Source organism: Psittacula echo (genome assembly GCF_963264785.1).
Source record: "Psittacula echo genome assembly, chromosome: 2".
NCBI classification, from domain to species: domain Eukaryota; kingdom Metazoa; phylum Chordata; class Aves; order Psittaciformes; family Psittacidae; genus Psittacula; species Psittacula echo.
In genome coordinates, this window is record NC_137737.1 from 1,585,209 (window position 1) to 1,603,244 (window position 18,036).

Genomic DNA, 18,036 nt, shown 5'->3' on the forward strand with positions numbered 1-18,036 from the left:
TTCCTCCTGGCTGGGTATCCTGGCTGCCTGGACTGTGAACCAAAATCAGTCCCACTGGAGAAATTAATGTGGTGCCGTGTCTGGAAGGTTCAGTACCCTTACGTGTGCTGCACAGCTCTGCTTGACCGAGGTGGATGTTGTCTCAGAAAGGAGAATGGGCTTAGAGGCAAAGGAGTTTGGTCGTGGAGGAATAAGTAAGAAAAGATAAGAAATCACCTTTTTGATGCGTGCAGGCTGTGAAGTTATGTGACATTTATGCCCTATTAGAAGTCCAGTGAACTACATTAACCTTTCCTACACTGCTAGCACTTGCATAATGTCAGCAGCTTTTTTTCCCCTCTTAAGCTGTGTGGTGAGTGCTGTTTTCCCTTTTTCTCTATAAACCAAAAAAGGCATTCTGTTTTTGCCTAGCCAAGGGAGATAAGACAACTTCCTCTTACTAAATCCTGTGGCAATGCAATCGCAACCACATGGAGCTGACTTCAAGCACGTGGAGACATCTGCCTTTGGCAATTTTGATTTTTATTGGTGAGAGAGAGAGTCCGTGTTCCTCCTCTGCAGACGTGAATCCCAGTAACCCCTAAGACGTCTGCCTGGATCCCTGCCTGCGCAGGGTTACTTCTGTTCAGGGAGTTCACGCTGCATCCACTCACAGGCAGCAGCACCTTAAATCTTTGCCCTACTCGCGCTGCGTAGCACAAATAAGGAGATGGCAGGAATCACGTGTGGAACAAAATCTCCTTTTCGTGGCTTGCTGAAAGGCTTTACAAGGATATTTTTAGGGCTTTTTCTTTAATCCCCAACAAACTCCCAGCCTCTTGAAAATAGAAGGATTTGGGGGGGTTACTTCTAAGTTTACCTCTGCCCTCTCTAAAGGAAAACCTTTGGTGCCAGCTGATGCAGCAGAATCGTGTTTATTGTCCCCTGTTAGACACCTGGTGAAGCAGATGTGACAGACTCTCCTTGCTTTAGACCTTCAACTTTGCTTTACAGCTTAGCAGATACTAGCAGGCTGATTGAAGAAAATCTCTCTATAGATGATTTATAGCTCTGCAATTTATGTAATGGTCATTTCTATAACTTGCTATAGTAACTGGCGATGTACCTGTGTGCTGGCTGTGCCCATGACAGTTTTTAGCCATCTGTGTTTAATGAGAGCTGTGTAATGAAATGAATGTCCCTTCCCATCCTCCCAGCCTGGAGATTCCTCAGGTGCTCTGCGTTTGGTTTGAATCTTTATTTGACTCTAAATAGCGTATGCCCTTTTAAGACCAAGCTGTAAGCTGCAGCCCCTCAGTGTTGGGGGGTTTATTTGACAAGCTTTGAGGAAGAGACAGCCTGAAACTTCTGCTGCTTGACGGAGTCCTGCTGAGAAGAAAACCACGATGCTTCCTGTTTCTGTCCTGTGCTTCTGGACTACCACTGGCTGTATCCACCGCGTTTCTCCTGCCTCTACCATCAGAATGAATCCTTCAGAAACCAGCGCTTGCAAACTGCAATCAAAATGATAGCTAGGAACTGTTCAAGGCCAGGCTGGATGTGGTTCTGGGCAACCTGATCTAGTTGAAGATGCCCCTGCTCATTGCAGGGGGGTTGCACTAGGCGACCTTTGAAGGTTCCTTCCAACCCAAACTATTCTGTGTTTCTATGATTCTATTGGACAAATCAGAAAAAGAAGAAAAAGATGGTGTGTGCTCCAGAAATCAGAGCGATAATCCAAATAGAAAAGAGTAAATGATGAAGTAATGAATAATGCATGAATGCTTTCCTTAAATCTGAAGTAGGAGCCCTTAACACTGTATAATTAGCACTTATATAATGCTTTCATGCCCTGTAAAACATCTAAATGAGGCATTAAGGAGTGAGGTGGCCTAAGAGGTGATGGTTGGACTTGGTAATCTTGAAGGTCTTTTTCAATCTGGTTGATTCTGTGATGAAGAGGGGAAGGCTGTGGCCCAGGACTGTAGCCATCACGGTCACCTCTGGCACCTGCTCAGCACTGCTGCCCATCAGGGGAGATGGAGCTCTGCCACGTGGCCCTCCCCAGGAGGGTAGATGTAGCCACCATGGTTGTGGTGCCGGTAGTGCTGTTGTGTTTCAGTGTGATGCTGCTCTGCCTGACAGTGTCCTGCCATGGTGCAATATTCCTTATCAAACCGGAGCTCTCTGAGACTGGCACTACTTTGTTTGTTTTGTTGGTGGTTTCTTTATTACCCTGACAAATGCCAGTTGTATTTGTCATAAGGAAGTGGGAAAGCCGTGACTGATGGCTGCATCAAAAGGAGCATGGCCAGCAGGTCAAGGGAGGGGATTCACCCGCTCTGCCCTGCTCTGGTGAGACCCCCCCTGCAGCCCTGACCCAGCTCTGGGGCAACAGCACAAGAGGGACGTGGAGCTGCTGGAGCGAGGCCAGAGGAGGCCATGGAGATGCTGCGAGGGCTGGAGCAGCTCTGCTCTGGAGCCAGGCTGAGAGAGCTGGGCTGGGGCAGCCTGGAGAAGAGAAGGCTCCTGAAGGGGAGACCTGAGAGCAGCTCCAGTGCCTAAAGGGGCTGCAGGAAACCTGGAGAGGGGCTTGGGACAAGGGCCTGTAGGGACAGGCCAAGGGGAATGGCTTTAACCTGCCGGAGGGGAAAAACCAGTACTTGTTTTTGCTTGTGACACAAGCTGCTGTGTATGTACCCATGTGACCCTCTTGATTTGAAACTTGTTATTCCAAATAGAAGTATTCCACAACTCATAACTTTCATTGATATCTTCCACGATCTTCAGATTTCTCCTCTTATAGAAGAAATAGATGAGTTTTAATGAAGTTCCTTACTGATGAGGTTTGTTCTGATCTCAGTCATGAGATAATAGACTGCTGTGATAAATGAATATAAAATAGCTCAATTGTGCTATTTTCTAAGCACATATTAGAACAAGGGAAAAACCTTGTGCTGTGCTGCTTGCTTCAAGGGATTTTTTTAACATAGCACATTAATAACTCTATGCCAGAAAATGCCACACTGGGTTAGGAGCCCAGAGAAGCTCAAAGAAAGGATTAGTCACCCTCCTCCTCCTGTGTTCCAGCGGTGGGACCAACATGACTGTGGTTTCATGGTGGATGAGATCTCTTCTGCAGTATCTTTTGGTCGAATGTTTCACAACTATGAGTAATTCTTCATGGAGAGCAGCTTTAATCCTGACAACAGCTCTCAGCCCAGAAAGCTTGGGAGCCACCGAATGAGCCGCTTACATGGAAAGTGGTGGCATCCCGTTATGTGAGGTTAGAGTAGGGGGAGGAAAGCAGAGAAGCTGTTTGCTGCCTTGTCCTCGGAAGAACCTGGCACAAGCTATTCTTGGGATGGGAGAAAGAAAACATGACCTGACCCATGTGCCTAGCCAGATAAACCTATTCCTGTGTCAACAAAGACTGTTGGGGTAGTATGTATTTGCTACACAGGGTAATTACCCTTTATGATGGGTACTAAGTTGTTATGCTGCATAACAGTACGTAATTTGAGGGAGTGGCTGCAGTAGAAGTTGGTAGCACTTCAGTCCATTAGATCCTGGAGAAACTTGGCTAGGTCAACAGAAGCTTTATGGCGTTCAAAAGGAAGCAGATAGCCTAGCACTGCAGGTAAAATAACCCCTTGCTTTAGTACAAGTGGGCAACTGGCTGGTTTGGAATCTTCAGAACAGGCATTAGAAGCAGCTGGCTCACTCAGAAGTTAGTGCAGCACTGGAAGAGGTGATCTTGAGGCCATGGAGTCTTAAGTGTTTTGGAGGTTTTCAGGACTCAATTGGGTGAAGCCACCGCTAACATCATGAGAGTCCCATGTTGAGGGGGTTGTTGCATCAGGTGGCCTCTTTTGACCAACATTTCTGTGTTTGTGGTTCTGCAGTATCCCTACAGACACCCAGGGTTTGCTTTCGTTGGTGGGGGGCTCTTCTTTTTGTCACACGGTCTCCAGGAATATTCTGGGATGCACTATAAAAAGTGATGGTAGCAGCCTGTGGAAATAGGCTACAGTCTGCTCTGCTCTGCTGTCTGTCTGTTGCATATGTTCCTTTTGATCAGTCTGGCCCTTCTGCTTAGCATATCTCTGCTGGAAAGCTCACAGCACATTGAGCAGAGGCTGGTGTGAGGACAGCAGTTGGCTGGGATGGTGCCGACTCAGCCGGTTTTTCTGACTTTAAGAACTGAGGAAGGGATTACATTCTCTCCCGGATTAGAGTTGCAGCTATGTGATGCATCCCTGGAGGTTTAAGTCAAAACCTCTCTCTGTTACTCTGATACTCAGAGCAAAGGCTGTATGAGGTTGTGGCTTTTGGATAACCAGAGGCTTAAGCTTCATGCAGCCCCTGTCACACTTCATAGACATTAATAAAGTAAACAACAACTGGAGTGATAGAAAGACCTTCTGGCCTGCTATTTGGGTTAAAGTTCTTGAAATGGCACTCCAAATGCCCCATAGGTTAAATTCCCTATTCTAATGCAATATCGTGTGATGTTGTAGATGAAGCTGGTAGGATACCAGTCTTCCAGTGCCTAAAGGGGGCCTATAAGAAATCTGGAGAGGGGCTCTGGGCAAGGGCCTGTAGGGACAGGCCAAGGGGAATGGCTTGAACCTGCCAGAGGGGAGACTGAGATGAGCTCTTAGGCAGAAGCTCTTCCCTGTGAGGGTGCTGAGGCGCTGGCCCAGGGTGCCCAGAGAAGCTGTGGCTGCCCCATCCCTGGCAGTGTTCAAGGCCAGGTTGGACACAGGGGCTTGGAGCAAGCTGCTCCAGTGGAAGGGGTCCCTGCCCGTGGCAGGGGTTGGAGCTGGATGAGCTTTAAAGGTCCCTTCCAACACAAACCAGGCTGGGATTTCATGATACTTTTGTAATTAGCTCTTGGAAAGGAGGCTTCTAACTTCTTACCCTTACGTGACACGTGTTTTTCTTATCTAATCTGTGCTCACTGTGGGCTCATGCAGATGTGACAATGGGCAGATTGTTATTTTCTGACTACAGCATCCTTTGTGTTTCTGGTGACCTGAGATTGCAGCATCAACATAAACAAAATTCTTTATGGCTTGACATTAACTCCACTTGTGAGTAGCTTTACCTGGTTGTTTTCCGTGCTGTTCCTGATGGTTGGGTGTACGCAAGACAGAGGAGTGCCATCTTCACTGGAATATCAAACTCTGGTTTTCAGCTTTTGCTCTCTGTGGCTCACTTCTTTTCCCAGTTTTCCATTTCTTTACATCACATTTTGGAATGTGCAGTTGAGCTCAGTTTTAGGAGGATGGGTACATGGTCGTGTTCCTTCAAAGCTTGGGTACCAAATTGTTCTGGGTTTTGTAGTCTTTAAGTGTGCTAGCCAAGTGCCAGTTTTGAGAAAGTCTCATCTCCTGTGGCCTTTCCTTCTCCACATGGTACAGATGCTACAAAGAGAATAGCCCAGTTGTTGGCAGTGGGTCCTGACACTATTTGTAAGACAACATAAGCTGCTCATGAAAGAGCCGTAAAGAAAAGTACACTTGACCAAAGCGCTGCGCTTGATTTCTGCACTGCTCCTTTCCCCTTGTCACAGTGCCTCTCCTCAGGGTTTTCACTGGTGTCTCTCTGGGCAGCTCTTGTGTATGTTCTCCTATTTTAATCCCAGGTATTCAGCCTCCTCCACCGTTAGAACCATTCCGCTTTGGCATGAAGTCTTCTGCAGAAGGTGCTCATATGAAACACACAATTGCTGAGCGCTCTGCCAGCCTCTTCAAAGTAGGAGCCAGCTTTTGAGGTTAAAACTCTTTGTTAAGAGCATACTATAAAAGGCTTTGAAATTCTGTGTACAGATGCAGCCAGGAAGCTGCAATACTCTTTGCATACTGCCGAGCTGGTGCTGCTACCAAACTGTAGCGTTGCTCTTGGGCCTGTATTTAACAAAATGAGCTGGCTTCGCTGTAAGGCTCTTAACTGGGCAAACCCATTCCTCTGAGAGGAGGATGTGTGTGTAGGACAGGGTAATATTGCATTAAGTTTCTGCGAGTGAATAAGGGGATATGAGGGGGTTTCACATAAGAACTTGATGGCATAGGGTTCACATACTGGACAGAAAAAGGGGACCAAACTATTTCACACCATGTTTTATTGCTTTCCAAGTTCAAGTCTGTTTTGCAGGGACACGGAGGTAAATTCTCCTAGTAGAGTCCCCGTGAATCGCTTTGCCTCCCAAGGTCCTATAACTTTGGGGTCGCTGTGTTCTTCATGGCAGAACGATAGTGTGGTGGTGCAGCCTTTCCCTGACATGCCCATCTGGTCTAATGAAGGACTGCTCGGTTTTTCCACTGCTGCAGTAGGGCAGGGTTGCATTGGAGGAGGTGCTGTTTCTGGAACTAAGGAGCTTCACTCCAGCAGGGAATGATTCAGAAAATCTGGAAGAAGAGCCAAATACCGGAGACCACTCGCACTATAACGTAATGCCTGTATTTGGAAGCTCGGTCACCTTTTGGGTTTTATGAGCTTCTACATTTTTTGGTTTCAACCTTGGTCTCCTTCCTCATTGGACAGATTTGAATAATTCAGTGCAAGTTAAATAACTTGCCCATGTCCAGTTTTAATGAGTCAGAAGAAATCAATGTTGCTGCAAACACAGCGCTCTTTGTGGGCCTCCCTCTTCCTGCAGAATTACAAGGAAACAGGCGTCCTCTGAAGAATTGAAAAATGAATGAAAACGAATCCAAAGGCTGTGAGCATTACACAGAGCACTTTCCCCTCATTTCAGAGCCACTGGGCATAAGGTGAACTGGTTTGAAAGGAGATGTTATGAGTAAGTAAGAAATGTAGTAAGAAATGCAGTACGGAAGAAGGAAAATACATTTTACCGTGTTATAAATTAAACCAAAAGCCAAGCCCCCCCCTTTTTTTAACACGGGCAACTGGTTTTGGTTTGCTGTGTGTTCAGAGTGAGTTGAAACAACTTGTGTGGGTTTTGTGAGTAAATATAACTGTCATCAGACTATTCCCCCTGCACTTGCAGTAGTATTCCGTTCTGCTGCCTGAATTATTGTATAGTGAAGTGTTTGGCACGGGAGTAACCAGTGGAGGAGTAAGTGGAAGCAGTGACAGAGAAGCCTCCCAGATTGTTACCCTGAGGTTTGAACCATGGTGGAAGTTAATCTGCATTTTGCCACTGCCTGTACCTGGTCCCCGTTAGTAGATATATGCAGGCAAGATTGCTGTGTTCAATATCATTTAATGTAGGTATTTGATTTGCTGCTGCTTTATTCATTAGCTACTACATCATTATGTTACTGGCAGCCTCAGTCCTTCTGTGGTTTCATCTCATGAGTTTGGGAATTTGGGGGTTATTTTCAACTGCCCTGTCTATTTTAAACTCTTCTAAAAACAAACAAAATCAACAAACAATGACTTGGAACAGATTGATCCTTTGAGCCATTTGCCTAATTAACCTTTGCCCCTCAGGAATCAGCTTTGGTTCTGTCCAATCAAGTGCAATGTATCCCAGTCCTTAATAACCAACATCTCTTCTGAGGACCTTGGTAATGTTCCATGACTTTTACTTCTCTAACTGCTGCCACTCTTGGCATTGCACCAGTGTGCAGGGACAGCGTTGGAGAAGAATAGGTAGGACTAATAAGAGGACAGCAAGAGAAAAGGCCATAGGATGGTCTACAACTTAGCAAAGTGTTTCTAAATAGTGCATCTAGCTCAGGGCTTATGTTTTCAGTACTCTTCATCCCAGATGGAGATGGGTTAGCAGATCTTTATGACCATAATGAATAAGATTGTTTATGCATGCACTCACTGCGTGCACCCAAAAGGATGCCTCTTTTGTGACTTCCTCTGATTTAAAAGTTTGAGGGGAATCTTCAGAAAGGGAGACTTTGTACAGGTGGAAACAATCAGATGATGTCCTGCCTCCTTCCCCCTTAGCTGAAAAAAGAAAGAATTAGGCTTTGAGACATGATCCTGTATGTGGAGGAGAAGGTAAATAGGATGCTTCCCTACTGCTCTTAATCCTCTCTATAATGGAACCCCCCAGAATTAGCATCAGTGCCCTGCTGAGCATCAGTGCCTCACCACTCAGGAGACACCTTTTCTGTGTAGATGGACGAGAAAAGAATGATGTCTCCTTAGTGCTACAGAGTGCCTGGGAGTTTTGAGCAGCTCCCCTCTTAATTTCATTGTGCATGACCCTCTCTGCTCACTGATGTAGGAAATGTCTGTATGCACAGCAGCATGGATTTCATGCCTTTTGGAAAGAGCTTGGAATGGGTGTTCCCAAGGAGGAGGTCAAGAAGGCTTCCAGGTCTCATATGTAACATGGGGACTCTGATGCTTTCTGTTGCCGGTTGTGGGTTGGGTCATTTTGTGAGCATGTCTTGATTCCTTCCAGAGTGCTAGGAAGAAGTTCTTGCAACCTCCCTGTTTGGTTTTGCACTTGTGCATTGGGAACACACAGTGTCCAGGGTTTACGAATCATCGTTCCTTCCCTGCAATGATATAGCTGTGCTGAAGCCACAGCATCACGTGGGATCAGCCCCTCGATGCTAAGTTTATAGGCCCTGCAAAGTGATGGCTTTACTGCAGGTGTTGGAAAGAGAACAGCAAGGAGGGAGCTGCATGTTGGAGAGGATTGAAAGAGCATCCCTGGACCCAGGGAACCGCTCAAATGGAAAAAGAAAGGAGTGAACTGTTTCTGTTGCCTCCTGCCTGTTAGCTTGGGTAATGCTGCTATTCCCACCCCTACTTAAATGCTCAGTAGTAACCATCGATAATGCATGTTTTCCCCCTTTTAGTTCCATTACAGTTTCCTTTCTCCCCATGACAAACACTCCAATCACTCACACAATGTAATAGGATCCACAGATGCAAACACCGGGGTAACAGTGTTTGTATGCCAATTTGCTTGATGGATTTCAACTTCTCTGCTCCTTCCGTTTACTCCTGGTTCCCTTCCCAGCTACAGTGCCTTGATCTGCTTTTGGGTTTCCAACCATTCTGCAGGCAAATCAATGATGACTAGACAGCAAAAAACACATCCGAACTGCAAAAATTAGCTCTAAGTAGATTTACATGTATGTATTATATCAAGATTATGTTCATAAAATTATATATAAATTTATAATAGCTATTTAACATATAATATGAATATATAATGTCTTTAAATACACGTTATATCATGATATAGATATACATAAAGTAAATACATATATAATTTTTTCTCTAAAGGAAACCCAACTCCCTGTTTTTATTCTGATTTCTGTTTACTGTAGCTGTATTTTCTCCTGAGAATCTCCCAGCTCATTTTGTGGTGTCATTAGCTGGCAGCCAGTCCCAAAGCTGGGACTTTAGATGGCATGGTATTCTCATCCAGGCCCATCAGTTTACTTCATAAGCTCTCCGATGGCTTCCAGCAGCCATTAAGACGTGGCAGTGGACGTGGTTTTTCCCTTTCCTTTCAGGGGTGATTGAGAAGATGCAGATGCTTTTAGTGGAAAAGGAGAAACCGGTTTTATTTCCTTTCCAGACTTCGCAGGGGCTGATGGAGGAAGTTTATGAGGCTGAAAGTCATTAAGCGTATTTTTATTCTTTCTTCTGTCTCCTTTTGGTTTTACTGGGGTTTGAGTAAAGAGGGTCTTGGGGGGAAAGACAACTTTTTAAATGGGATATGCCAGCAGAAATGAGCTGGTTTTTCCCAGTGCATGCATTGACGAACATCTTTAAATGTTGCTCCTTCACTGTAAAGGCTGCACAAACCCTGTGACGGTCACTTCCCCATCCTTATTGTTAGCTCACCAACCACCAAAGGGAAAACAGAGCTGTGATGTGAATGGTGAGGAAACAGAGCATGCCATTTGCGCAGGAGAGCTGGGGACTGAGGTCAGGTATGGGGAGAGCAGGCAGCTGATGGGGAGGGCTCCCTCCCAGGTACCAAGGGCAGTCAGCACAGCTCAGCTGTGTTTTGGTTTTCCAACTCTTGTGTTTCATGCCCATCTCTTAGAGCAGAACTGATTTAGGAGTGAGACCAGTTTATGCAGGTATGCAAATACCATTTTAGAACACAAATTCAATGACCCAAGGGGGTTTGTACTGTTCTTTTTGTTAACTAACCCGAACCTAAGCACTTCTGTTACGTGCATCCGTGCTCTTCTCTTTGGATATGTAATTCATCCGTAGAATGTTCACCGTGGGCCACAACATCGTTACAGTATCTCCTCTCAAGAACAAAGGGAAAAGTTTATGGACTGAAAGGGAGGGAGGAAGGGAATGATTTAGTGATGCTCAGAACAGCAGTTTGGGGTTGAGTGGTTTTTATACGGGCTATTTATGATGGTGTCTGTGAGCCTAGCTGAAGCATGATTCGGCACAGCTGTCTGCTGAGTGAGGAGCCAGAAAACTAAGAGAAGTCAAACGGCATTTCTGGATGTTGTTAACTTCAGTCAGGCTCATGCGCTGACTCATAGAAAGCATGAGCGTTTTGGAAAAACCTCAGGCCCCAGGCAAAGATGTATGAGCTTGCAAAGCAAATTGAGCCAATCCTCAGTTCACATCGCTGCTGGGTGACAAACCTGGGCTGGAGATGATGTGCTGTACCGATCCATGGGAGACGGGCGGTGCTGGCTGCCTGAGGAGCTCAGCTCTTCCGTGTGCCGGGATGCATAAGCAAAGTGGCAGCAAATGTGGCTGTTCTGGTGTGCCTGGGGGCTCCCTGTGCACCAGCCCTCTGCAGGCTAACGAGGCACAGAGAGCCAAGATGCAGGCATTGGGAGTGCCAGCTTCCAGCTGGGATCTTGGGCTCTGCTTTCGCAGCCGCCCTGCATCCCAGTGCCTAGCAGCTTCTGGAGGATGCCACCATGATGCTTCAATGCTTCACTGATGCTGATCACTGCTCTTAATGCTTCACATTTTCCTCACTTCTCTTCCCCTTTTTCTCAGAATTCCCATTCTGCACTGAATGGGAGCCTCAGCTCCTCTCTGGGGTCAGCTCAGCAGGTGCAGGTCACTGAGGTCTAGAGACCTTCTTTAATACTGACAGCCAAGTGACCTGTGTCCCTAATGGCTGCAATTCTAGTGCTGTGCAGGGGTGGTCCAGAACCTGGCTGTACTCCTAATTCTTCTCCATCCCTATACTAAGGCACTCTTCAAAGTGGTTTTGGAGGAAGCATCTTCTCTTCCTCAAGAGCATTCTGCATGAGTGGTTCTTGCATCTGACTTGCGTGGTAGTTTGTGCCTATGCCATCTGGCTTGCTGTAGAGCCACAGCTGCATTGGATTGCAGGCAGAGGACCCTGAGGTGGTTCTTAGGAAGTCCCTGACATCCCCATTGCAAGAGCAGATGGGGTTTTATGGGCAGTGTGAACTCAAGCTGCGAAGTGAAGCTCAGTGCAAATCAAACAGTGGCTCATGGTGAATAGGAATGCACCAACCAGCAAGGGACCTATTGGCAAGTTTATAGTATTGGAAAAGGCTGCTAAAAAGGCTCTCATTATTCCTGGGTACGTGGGATTAGAGAGAGGAGCCCAGTGCTATGTGTTTTTAAGTAAGAAGACCTTGAGGGAAGGATTGCAATGCTGCCCCAAGGAACAGACGTGCTGTAGCTACAGGCATTTGCTTAGCACTGTGACTAATCTTCTGGAAACCAAAAGGAATTCCCTCAGAGGAGAATGCTGTGCGTCACCCCAGCCAAAAAAAGAGGGAATCGTGTTTCCTTGACAGCACATCATGGTTGCATATTTGCACAGCTGGAGGAGAGTCCCTCATCCTGATCCCTGCATGTTTTCAGGTATTTGGAGTGTGCCGGAGGTGCCAGTTTATTAAATGCAATAGCTTTGGTTAAATAGATCATGGAAGTGATGGAGTCAGGGAGTATTTTTAACAGAGTTTCGGATACAAGCAAGGCCATCTTTATCAAGCTGGTATAGTTACTTGCACCGCAGGTTTCTCAACAGTATGCTTTAAGGAAGGCGGGTACATTAGAGCTGGTGCTCCAGGATCCAAAAGGTGTCTTCAGGAAATATGATTTTTCTCTGACTTCATTCGTGAGGTACTGTTTGCATGGCACAGATGAAGAAGAAAGACATGACACCACAGTGCATAAACAGAGTACTAAAGTGTGCTATTGCAGACAGCAAGGTCTTGAGCTTCAGCACTGGATTTTGGTGGCTGTCTTTGCATTTCTGCTTTAGTAGAGATCCTCCTTCCCTCTCAGTTACTGATCGTATTCCTGTGTGTTTTGAAATCGTGGGTGAACACACAAGCTACAACAGCAGAGGTAGTTGTGAGTTGCTTTCAGAGTTTGTAGGATTGCTGATGGAGTGCCTAAATAAGTGGCCTGATGTCATTTCAAAGCATAAAGCCCCCAAAGCAGCAGCCTTGAAAGAAGCTGCATTTCTAAGCCAACACTGCATAAAGTAGCACATACTAATGTTGATTGGAATTGCTGGAAGAAATAGCAGTGACTAACTAGCTGTTGAGCAGTTTTCCAGGTATTGGACTGTAATGCAATGAGCAGAGAGCATCTGTGATGCTGCTTCAAGGAAAGAAACATCTTGGAGCAGGTTGTATGAAGGCTGATATTTACATTTACTGATTGCTTTTGACCCAGAAAAAATACTTGACAGAGTGAAGTACTGGGCAGACACTGATCTCTGTGCATTGATAACAGTAGAGGGAAGGCTTTTTTTCACCAAGAGTTAAACCAGTGTTGTTGCAAATCGCATAACAACATTGAATTTGGATTTTCTTCTGGCCTTGCATATGCAGTATCTCTGCAGGATGTAAATGTTTCCTGTGGGTTTTTCACCTCTAAACAAGAGTACAGCATCCCTGTAAATACAGTGAGATAAAGTAAGAAGATTCCTGCTCCCTGTTTTATTGCTTGCTTCTGTGTAACTTGGTATTCTTTGTTTTAAATAGAAACGTGCCAGTTGAAGGAGTCCTTGTGGGGCTTTACTAGTGTAAATGGGAAGGAGAGTAAGTTTGTGCAGTAAGATGATGATCTCTAACGAGAACAGTACTTGCACTTGCGGCAGTCTCTCTCTTTCTTTTGCAGCTATTGAGTCTCAGATAATCCACAATTAATGTCCTAGAAATAAATCAGTCAATTGGTAGAAGCAGCCTTAATTGATAAGTTCTGCCTTTTCGTGACCAAGTGATCAAAAAGTTTTTGGTTTCAAAAGGAAAAAGACAAAGCAATTTGTATAACAAACCCCTTGATGTATAGCTGGCAGGAGGGAATGGCAAAATGTGGGGTTTTACTGTGCACCTTCCACTTCAGCTGAATGCTTGTGTGCAGCTCAATGGTAACAGAAAAGCATGTGCCCTCTGCTACTGTAGTGCTTGGGCTTTAATGGAATACCTTTTTCCTGATTATCCTGTTGTTTTCTGAACTACCTCCACCCTCTCTGTCTTAGTCATAATAGCCTCTACAGGCTGGAAATGTATGGAGCTATTTTATAATTCATTGGCTTTTTATGATGCTTTGAAGGCATCTGAAAGCTAGAAGTACATTAAAGTAAAAGCACATTTGTGTTTAGGGCTTAGGCTGTGAATACCTGTAGTGGAAAGCATTGTAATGCAGTAGAAGGACAGGACTAAAGCTCTGTTTTGCCAGCTGCTGTTAGAGGACGGATTTACATGATTAATGTATAAGATGTCAGTGGACGTTCAAGAATTACACAGCATTGCTCTGAGGTTTTGAAAGATGGATAAAGCTTCTTGTAGTACATGGCCAATTATATCCTTTGGCAGGCTTGGTAGGTGGCTTGAACTGCCCTGGGGAAGTGAAGTTCCTCTCTCATTTCATTAACCATATAGTCAATCTAAAGCTTGAAGTAGGCACTAAAGCTGTGAAGAGCTAAAGCTTAGGTGGGCTGAATATCAACCATGTCATCTTAAAGTAGATGCCTGGCTCCACAGGTGGATGTGTTGCTGATCCCTTGTTGCTGATCCCTTCTACTCCCTGGCTAAGGTAACTGCTGTGAGTGCCCAGCAACGGGGAGGCGCGATGTGGCCTCACCAGTGCTGCATAGAGGGGACAGATCACCTCCTTCAACCTATTGGCAATGCTTTGTCAGGACTTTCCGGGTTCATACCTGCCCTGTGAGCCCTGCAGCTTGGTGGGGATGCAACGAGATTTTCCTGGAATTCCTTACTGTGGGAAGGATGGGGCTTTTGCACTACATGGGGACGTGTACAAGTACTACAACCAAAGTTGAAGGAGGGATAACTTCGAATCGCTCATTAAACTGATTTTGAAAGTACAGATGTTTTACATAGTTCTCTTGTATACTTTGATTTAGCTCTGATTTCACTCGTCTTACAGGGCAAAATCCTGCTTGGGTAACTCGCAGTCTTTTCGAGGTGAAGGAAATTCAATGTGCAGGATTTAGCTCCTAGAGGTGAATTTAGAAAAGATCCAGGAGGTGAAGAAATCCGGTTTTGATGAGCAAATGGCACTACAAGAATAATAATTAGGGATTATCTTTTTACCCTACTTTCAAGCAGTTATGCACATTTCCCTCATATATCCCTCAAGTTTCCTGAGCTGGGTTGTCTTAGTTACTGTACTTAATACATGATGTTCTAAATCCTTGGGATTGATTGTTGTGGGACCCAGAGAAACCTCTTGCTACTGAAGAACAAAGCTGACTAAACCCAATAGAAATGTTGAGAGTCTTCCTTTGTGTTTATCATTCAGAAGATCCTTAATTGTTCATTTAAGGTATTGAAAATGTAATGGTTAAATTGTTCATTTAAGGTATTGAAAATGTAATGATTAATGCGCTTCCTCTGTCAGGTGAATTCAGGCATGCTTTTAAGTTGGAAACCAGAAAATCTTGTTTGCTACTTCTACAGGCTGCTGTGTGAAGTGGGAGGATAAAAAGAGAGCTTCAGTTCTGCTGTGACTTGTGTTTCTGTAATGCTTGCAATGGAGCGATTCATTCTTTTCTTTCTCTCTGTTCTTTCTTACAGTATCAAGCTTTTAGCTGTACAGGAGCTGGTCGATAGAGAAGCGCTGGAAAAGGTATTTTAAAACATATCTAATTGTCATAATACATTTAAGCTCTTAAAACCCTCTGGTTTAGCTGGGCTTCCAGCTTTACGGGAAATCATGCGGCATAAAATAGGACATCTACCTAGCTATGTAGTATGTGAGGTCAGAGGGATGTTGTTTTATCCAAGCTGATGGCATGCTTTTGGTGTTTTCTGATCTTGCAGTGGGCTTGGGGTGAACAATGCCTCCAGCCTGCTCGTGTGAGCTTTCCTGAAATCAGTTCCTGCTAACAGCTAAGTAGATGACTTGAACCAACAGAGATGAATGCCTGAAGCAGAATGAGTGGCTGAGGAGCCCCTTTTGAACATCCAGCTCAGAAGAATGGCTGGAAGTGCCTTGGCTAGAGTATGGTTTAATTTAGTGATAAAGAGATCAAAGCAGCCAACTATTCCACATTGGTCCTAACAGCGCCAGCTGACTATATGGTGTCTGTTAGCTTCAGATCTCCTCCTGTCTGCCTTGTGCAGGGATAGGCCTGCCTTTAAGCCTGGCCTTCCAGGGAGCTGAGGGATGTGCTATCCATCACTGTCCCAGAGATGAGGAGGTTTGCAAACAGCCTGTGCATGGCTGAGGAGGGGGAGGCAGAGAGGAGGAACTGTGTGGAGCTGATGGCTTCCTGCATCCAAGCGATGTGGTCCTGTTCAGGGGGTGCATCCCCGTGGTCCAGTGCCTAAGGCCTCCCATTAGCATAACCAAGGTGTCTCAGCAGCCTGAGATCCCACCTGCAGAGATACAGCAAAACCAGCAGCCGCAAAAGGCTGCAGGGTTTGTAAATGGAGCCTGGTGTTGCAAACCAGATCGTTCCCTTCTGCGCGAAGAACCAAGCGTTGCGTTTCTTACCGGTCTATGATTTTGCTGGCCTGGAGGGTAGGACTGCTCTTCCAGTATCTATGCTGGGACTGGTGGGTTCCCTTCACTTTCTGCACCTTCATCTAGGAGACCAAGGAGCCAGCTGTGGGGCAGCATGGAAATACAAGAGACTGGGTAGGATTCAAAGAAAACCCCTGGACTCAGAGCCCTGCTGGGAAAACCGCTGCTTTTGTGGCAGGTAGTGAGCTGGTGCTGACACAAGTATCCCCTATGAGTGACATGGCAAGGAAGGAAGGAAACCACCTCCTGCCTTGAGCGCATCCTGCCTGTGTGAAGGAGAAGGTCCTGCAGCACTGGGGTGAGGCTGCATCTGCTAGGTACTCTAGAAATACTGGGTAGGATGAAATGCAGCAGCAGCGGCTGCTTCAGCCTTGGCTGGGTTGGTGTTTCACAGAGGCCCGATGTACAACCCTGTTAATTCAAGAGGGGTATCTCTTCATTGGCTTTCATGAGCTCTGATTTTGACCCAAAGGGGTGGATTTTGTTGGAAGGCAGTGACAGGTGATAACTAGGCAGGTGATGCTGTAGTTTCTTGCATGCAAAGGCACGGTTCTCAACCACTCGTGCAAAACAGGTTAACATTCACACATTGTCATTGTTCGCAGTGGTCGATGTCTCTGGCACCTCACACCCTGTACAGTTCTCACCTCTCTGTCGGGCCTGCACCTCCTAAAACATACTTGGGAAGGGTGAGTGCCCTTGGCCTAGTGGGAATGGCTGATTGAGGCATTGCCTGGAGCTCTGCAGGAAGGTCTTCAGAAAAGCTCAGCCTCAGAAAAAGGATCTTTCTAAATTGAGCTCTCTGGGTATTTGATATCTGCTGTCATACAATGCCAGGCTTAACGAATGTAAAAGGCCAGATTAGCCCTCTGGAAAAAAGCAGGGTGGCATTATGTAAGTTCAGATAAATTTGCTGTCTTTAGGTTTTAAATACAGGAGGGGGTTGGGGGAAGTAGACAAGAACAAAATCCCGTGTCCTGCCTGCTTGCAGAGTCAGGTTTTGAGGGCACACGCTGGGCTTTGTCTTTGTAAATTGTTATTTCCCTGCATTGTATTGCAGGGATACAGAATATTATTAAATAATAATGTTTTACTATTAACTGCCAGGTTGATTTTTCCTGGGGAAGAGGCACAGCTCTGGGAGAGCTCCCCAGGAACTCTCGCCCCAGGGTGTTTTTGAGTGTTTTACTGGTCTAGGTGTTATTTCTAGGTTCGGGAAGTCCTTAATTGCAGATGAAGAATTCTCCTCGGCAAGTGTTAATTGTACCTATTTTGGGAGGGGGAACAAAATAATTCTCCTGAGGAACAAGCTGTCTTTATAGCTTAAAAAGAAATCTGTGCAAGTAACAGATTGCACCCCCTCGCCAGGTGACATTTCACATTGTTTGCTGTTCTGATGTTTAGCTCTGTAGTCCTTTCCCATAGGCAACAGGTATGCCAACATGTTTGTTGGCATTGGTGCTTGACGCCGGTAGGATGTGCAGGAGGAGCCACCCATTTAAGATGAATATAAAAGTACTCTTTGCATTCTGTCAAGTGTTCCCCCTGCTCCTTTCAGGTGTTTCAGGGCTCCTGGACTCATTTCTCCTTCAGAAGTAGGTTACTGAGCAATTTTAAGTAATCTGTGCACCAGCCTTATATTTAGTAACCCCCTGACAGCTTTCTCTTTTGAGAAGGTTTTTTGGGGATAAAAGCAACATTAACCCATGATTTTCCTATTTGTGTGTTAATAAGCAAGTGCATCTGCTGTTACTGTCGATGAGGAAGGACTGTCCACTGATTCCACCGACAGCAGTTTGGTGGCTTCTCATCTAGGAAGTGCAAATCGTGTAACCCTCATCTGCAGTTTGTGCAAGTGTGGAATTCAACTGCAAAGAGATGATTGTTCTGCTTGAAGTTGAAAGTTATCAATCTAGACTGGCATGAGAGATACAACGGGTGGGCTGAAGCATGGTAGGAGCTGGGATGAGAATTGTGGTTTTGTGCAGGGTGATGTTCTTGAAGTAGGTGATAACTTGCAGCCTGAAAAAATAGGGTAAGTAACACAGGCTTCAATATCAAGGTCTATTTGTGCCAGTGGTGCCAAATTTGTGCGCTGTAAGCTACGTCCAAGAGGTCAGTGAAAAG

The 18,036-nt window shown here is 45.6% G+C and overlaps 1 protein-coding gene across 1 annotated transcript in view; it reads left to right on the forward strand.

The window, feature by feature from the left end:
- Nucleotides 1-18,036, forward strand: part of EEPD1 (endonuclease/exonuclease/phosphatase family domain containing 1) — a gene marked incomplete at both ends in the record, with an annotated part of 53,211 nt that overhangs the window by 15,819 nt on the left and 19,356 nt on the right. The window contains one exon of the mRNA XM_080610971.1: nt 14,958-15,009. Within this exon, the coding sequence (XP_080467097.1) occupies nt 14,958-15,009 (52 nt within the window). The remainder of the gene's footprint in view (nt 1-14,957; nt 15,010-18,036) is intronic.